Source organism: Engraulis encrasicolus, chromosome 9, assembly GCF_034702125.1.
Source record: "Engraulis encrasicolus isolate BLACKSEA-1 chromosome 9, IST_EnEncr_1.0, whole genome shotgun sequence".
NCBI lineage: Eukaryota > Metazoa > Chordata > Actinopteri > Clupeiformes > Engraulidae > Engraulis > Engraulis encrasicolus.
Genome location: NC_085865.1, coordinates 17899698 through 17905731, shown reverse-complemented (window position 1 = coordinate 17905731; position 6034 = coordinate 17899698). Strand labels below are relative to the sequence as shown.

Here is a 6034-nt window from a genome sequence, read left to right as displayed (position 1 = left end):
CCATCTGTCCTGACGGGAAATAATGATTTCTCCTACAATAACCCCCAGACAATACATTATCCACTGCATGGAGCACCATAGTGTAGTAGAGTGGTGTTTACAAAGAGTTCAAACTTTTACTCATTTAGGTTTTAAAAGGTGACTACGCCAGTCTCGTTAAAGGATGAGACAACCCAGATGTTAAAAACACAATTTTCCCCGACAGGTTCTAGATGGCAAAGGATGACACAGCTGTTAAACATACAATAGTTTTTATTTTTTCTTCAGCTTTCAGTCTTATTTGGATTCAAAATGTGCAGGCAGTTCACTTGAGTTTATATACACAAACAGAGTTTTAACTCCACTGAAGTCAACACAGATAGATATTGTGAAACAGTGACGGCTGAAGTGCGAGAGCACTGAGTAGGCTAGTACAGGTAATTTACTGAGCGTGTTACCAAAGAGGGTGGAGTAATAAAGAGGCTGCGAAACCCGCCCACCCAATGCAAAAGTGTGTGCTCAAGTTGGGTCTCCTAAGGGGGCGTTGTCCCCTCCTTCTTCTTCTATTTTTGAAGTGTTTGCACAAGAAGTGTGCTACCGCACAGTGCTAAGGAGACTCCATTTATTCTCAACCTGAGGACTCCGAAGGTCTCCTAACCGAAGGTCTCCTAAAGGGGCGTTCACCCTACAGAAAGTGGATACCAGAAATTAACTAGAATGACTTATCTCTGTCTAGAGTATCTCTGGTGTTACCTACCCACTACACTGTGAATGCGAAAGAACACTGCAATCAAAACACACAAAACATAATGAAAAAAATAAACAAAAAGAAGTCACAGCACACAGAAGTGATTCACAGTGGAGAGGTATGGTTATCAAATCAGGCCTCTTGGCAGAGGGTTTACTATACCACTCAGGGGATCTACACCTCACCAATAAGTTTACACGATAATGCTACTAATCTCAACCGGCCAGTCCCCAATCAAGGATTCAAGGATACAACAAGGATATTTATTTGTCATGTACATAGAGACACTTTCGTGTCACTTGTAATGAAATGCGTGGCCGTTGCAAAACAAGTGTGCAGAAGAAGGGTGAAGAAGAAATAAAATAAAAATAAAAATAAAAGGTGTGTGTGTGTGTGTGTGTGTGTGTGTGTGTGTGTGTGTGTGTGTGTGTGTGTGTGTGTGAGAGAGAGTGTGTGTGTGTGTGTGTGTGTGAGAGAGAGTGTGTGTGTGTGTGTGTGTGTGTGTGTGTGTGTGTGTCTGTGTGTGTGTGTGTGTGTGTGTGTGTGTGTTCAATCAAAGTAATTAGGAGGAATTCAGTAAGCAAATGGCATGAGGAAAAAAGCTCTTTCTCAGCTGTCTAAGGGGTGGGTGATTGGAGCTGACCGTGTCAGACCGTATGGCTGAAAGACGAAAGCTGCGCTCCGCCCTCGCCCACAAGGGCATCTGTTTTCAATTGCAACATGCACACTAACAGGGGACCTAGTCCAACCTGTTACAATAGCATAAACTGTACAAGGTAAATACTGGGGCCTGGAACTGGTAATGAAAGACGGGACTAAAGGCGTGAAAAATATCAGTGCTGGTGGTTGTACATGAATGTAGATGCTACGGTGGGGCTGCAACTGACTTACGGCAGACACAGACAAAGAGATTGCTCTACAAACATGAAAAATAACGGCACACCTGAGCACACACATAGTTCTTGAACTTGCGTTTTAGGAAGGCATAGAAAACAGGATTGATACAGAAGAAGAGGTAGGCGATGATTTTGGTGATGTAGTAGGCATACTCCATGGCTCCATCATTGCAGCTGAGCGGCGTGTTTATCCTCACCAACTTCATGATGCTATGTGGTGTCCAGCAGGCGAAGAAGATGAGGAGGATGATGGAGACGGTGAGCAGTGCACTGTGTTGGCTGCTGATCCGTGCAGACACCAAGTATATGATGACGCGCACGCAGCAGTACACCACCACCAGCAGGGGGAGCAAGAAGAAGGCCACGAAGTGCAGGTATACGACAAACGGCTTCGCAGAGGGATCTAGTTCATCCACACACACCAAGCCGTTCTCCCACTGTCTGAACACCTTGAAACAGATGGAACAAGAGATTAAATTACATGAATATTTGAACTCTTGAGGCAGTCATTGGTAACAATGTGGAATCATCATATATGACAACATAGGCCTATGTTATATGGCATAACAGTAATTATGCTATGTTGTGCCACATTGCACATGAAAATATACATAATTTAAACTCAATATTTGCTCTGGCATATACAAAGAGAGCCACTATGAGAGGAATCTTTATTCAGTGCAATCTATGCATTGTATAGCTAGTGTTTGAGAAGGGGTGATGTTTTCCAAATCACAACATAGTACATGTGAATTATTTTCATGTGAGCTACAAGTAGACTTGAGTCCCAGTGGGGACGTTTGAACTAAGGTTCCAAAAAGACAACACTCTCAGAAATAAAGGTACAGAACTCGTTGCTGTGGCAGTACCCTCAAAGGGAGTACCATTGCGTCGCTTGATTGGTACCCAGGGCTGTAGTCAAGTCCACCTTAGTAGAGTTCAAGACAAGTCCAAGACCAGAAAAGTCAAGTCCGAGACAAGTCCGAGTCCAAAGAGGTTCGAGTCCGAGACAAGACCGAGTCCAAAAAGATTAGAGTCCAAGTCAAGTCCGAGTCACATGTCGGTCAGTGTTAAACAAAGAAAAGGATGAGTTTCAATAATGAGAATGTTTGAAGGTAACCTATATGCCATGGACGTGAAGACAAACTTGTATGTTGTTGGATTTCAAGCTCTTCTCTAGAATCTATGATAGCCAATGTCCTAAAAAAAATAAAGACAGGCCCGGTCGAGTCCAAAAGCTTAATTTGGCAAGACCAATGTTCGAGTCCAAGACAAGTCCGAGTCCAATTGATAGCGAGTCCAAGACAAGTCCAAGTCCATAAAAAAACAGACTTGAGTCCGGACTCGGGCGGAGTCCGGACTCGAGTACTACAGCCCTGGTGTTACCCCAAATAAGAGGTGACAGATACACATTGGTTGACATTGCAAGAAAACTGAACGCGCCTCTTTTTTGGGGTACCAATCAAGTGATGCAATGGTAATCCCTTTGAGGGTACTGCCACAGCAACGAGTTCTGTACCTTTATTTCTGAGAGTGTTGTCTTTTTGGAACCTTAGTTCAAACGTCCCCACTGGGACTCAAGTCTACTTGTACCTTTATTTCTGAGAGTAAGGCTGCTAATTCACCAAGATGACATGATGTGAAGAGGTTTCACCAGAATGTGAAACCTCACAGACTCCTATGAACCAGCCTCTATGAGATCAATATTTATTCAGTCCAAGCCATGTATTGTTTGTTGTTACTATTGTGTAACCACTTTGTGCAGAGCCTATGTTATATCCTCAAAGTTGTAATGGCTGAGTCTCAATCTGTTACTTAAGGCTCTCGGTAATACCATGGCAATGTTATGATGTAGTTGAGCCTTTTTAGAGATGAGTAAATGGGCCTAATCTAATAATTAATACATACAATGTTTCACACATTATGCAGTCTATGTAGGCTATTATTTATTGTAGGCCTATGTATTCGGGAACTATTTTCCGGTACATAAACACACAGCCGATGCACAACAAATAGCTATGTTAGCTTGTTGAGAGAAGTGGTGGGTGTTAGTTTCCCTATGACGTTCCGTGGTGTATGCATTGGCTGTGCTTTTCCACAACAGAACATATTTCCCAAACCGAAATGACCAAGTCATGCCCTCTGTGTTGATTTTGACCATCATTTGCACTAGATGTGAATGTGCAGAGTGGGCAGACTGCAGCTACGATGAGAAACCAAGCCATGGTCAGTGCTAATATACTTGGACAATGACTGGGTCACCAAGAAAACGCTTTCATCCACTTATTTAATTCTTAGGACTGTGGGAGACCCTCATATCCCTTTAAGTAACAGTTAATTGACATACTAGTACAATGTACTTCCATTCACCAAATATATACTCTGTTTATGGGTCATTCTATAATTAGAGTAACATTTCAGGGTTTTTCTCTGACTTCAAATATTATTCTAATTATAGAATGACCCGTATATGTACAGTCGTCATAAGTAGGCCTACAAAGTACAAAATGACAGGTGTTTTACCTGGGAAATCACACCTGCAACACCACAGATGAGCCACACCACAACTGAAGCCACCACAGCATAGCGGTTCTTGTGTTGTTGGTTGTGCATCGCAACAGCATGAACCACAGCCAAGTAACGGTGGATGGTCACCAGAGTCAGGAAGAGAACGGTGCTGTGGAACCCCATGTAGGTTGCCATACCAACCAGCTTGCACAGGGTGGGGCTGAAGGTTGACTTTGTATGCAGGTAGGAGGCCCAAGTAGGCAGTGTAATGGTGAAGACCAGGTTGGAGCCCAGTAAGTTGGACATGAGGATGCTGTTAGGCGTCCATCCACGATCAAACTTCATGAGCACGAATAGCAGCAGGCCATTACCCAGAATGCTTAGGGTGAAGATAGTGTAGTAGAAGTACTTGACATCTGGTACTATACAGGCTGACACTAGTGCCCCGTTTTCATATGGTCTGTAGTTGAGTGTTGTATTAGCAAACATTTCTGAGAGTTCATGGCTATCTGTTTTTATACTAGACGACACTGGTGTTACGTTGTGTTTATTATAATTATTAAACATTGTAGCAGCAATAAACTGTTCAGCGTTGTTCATCCTTTCAGGTGGATGCCCGTGGTAGTCTATGCAATCTGTGGAGAGCAGAAGAAGCATAATAAATAGAGGGTGTTTAGACTCAGCACGTATACTACAGGCATGATGGGGTCATTTCCCAACCCTCCCTGTGTGTGGAAGTCAAACAACTTCCTCCCATCCTTTCATGTTGCATGTGGCCAGAGATGCCAACAGGTAGAAGCAAAAAAGGAACACACTTGCCACTGTCCTTAATAGAGCTATGCATGGAGTAGGTACTATGAATTCACTGGTTGAGTGCTGAATCTTCTGGCCTTTTTTTGTCCTCAGGCCAGATTTCAGTAATTCCTCTGTATGGCTTGAGTCCATCTCTTGTTGTGTCTGCATTGCAATAATGTGGGTTTTTGTTTCGAATAGTTCTGTGCTTTGATATTCATCATGAAAATGATTTGACTTGCAGCCAAAATTGATCGTCCACAGCACACTTTTTTGTCTTTGTGTAAATATTCGAAACTGGGCAAACAGTGCCCACAATAACAGGGCAGAATAATAACACAAATAAATAGGGCAGAATCAGCTGAGCGTCTGGCACGGGTCTGGTGGACTACACAGAGTCGTTGTATTACGGACCCTAAAGCATCCATAACGGCACCCTCACGTGACGCTGGAACGGTGGTGGCGCGTATTGTAGCAATTCCGCTAAGCGGAACCGAAAGGGCTTTTATTTGGCGTGCGGTGCGTTTGGACTCATTTATGAATCCGTGGTACGCAGCCGTTCCAGTTTCAGCTCACACTGTACAACGACTGTTCCCTGGCTCAGTTCCAGTGTCAGTGGCTATCTAGGTAGTGGTTAAGTTTAATGGTGTCGCACAGCATTACAGTAGATCACTTCATCAATAAATAGCCAATCAACAAGTTATTTTCGTAAGCACACAATGCTTTAAGTTTACTTACAGCCATAATACCAGTGATGAGAATGAAGGATCAGCCAGTGTGTTGTTGAAGTAGAAAAGTGTGAGATAAGTGACTTTTCAGTAGCCTAATGTGAAGGGAGTAGGAGTAGGAGTAAAAGACAGTGCGTGTGTGTAGCCTGTGTTCCGGGAAATTGCACGCCTCCGAAAATATGAAGGCGGGCTCAGCAGAGAGGAAGAGAAGCAGACTGTCATAATCTTATTTAGAACTTAGAATGACAGAGCGGGCAGCGAGCAGAGGGTACGCAATTTTCATTTATCGTCGTTGTAATGTACCCAAAACATAAACCAAGTGATGTGGTTTTAATTTAATTAATAACGCAGGCAGAGTTGTTAATAGATCATTTGCGCTTGTG

At 43.2% G+C, this 6034-nt stretch overlaps 1 protein-coding gene across 1 annotated transcript; it reads right to left on the bottom strand.

Annotated features, from left to right (window-relative positions):
- Positions 1-1284: 1284 nt before the first annotated feature.
- LOC134455036 (C-C chemokine receptor type 3-like) lies at positions 1285-5785 on the bottom strand. The gene is made up of 3 exons (XM_063206101.1): positions 5662-5785; positions 4147-4766; positions 1285-2072 (listed from the first exon to the last, which is right to left on the bottom strand). The coding sequence occupies exons 2-3, from the start codon at positions 4729-4731 to the stop codon at positions 1644-1646; spliced, it is 1014 nt and encodes a 337-aa protein (XP_063062171.1). The 5' UTR covers positions 4732-4766; positions 5662-5785; the 3' UTR covers positions 1285-1643.
- Between the last annotated feature and the right edge of the window lie 249 nt (positions 5786-6034).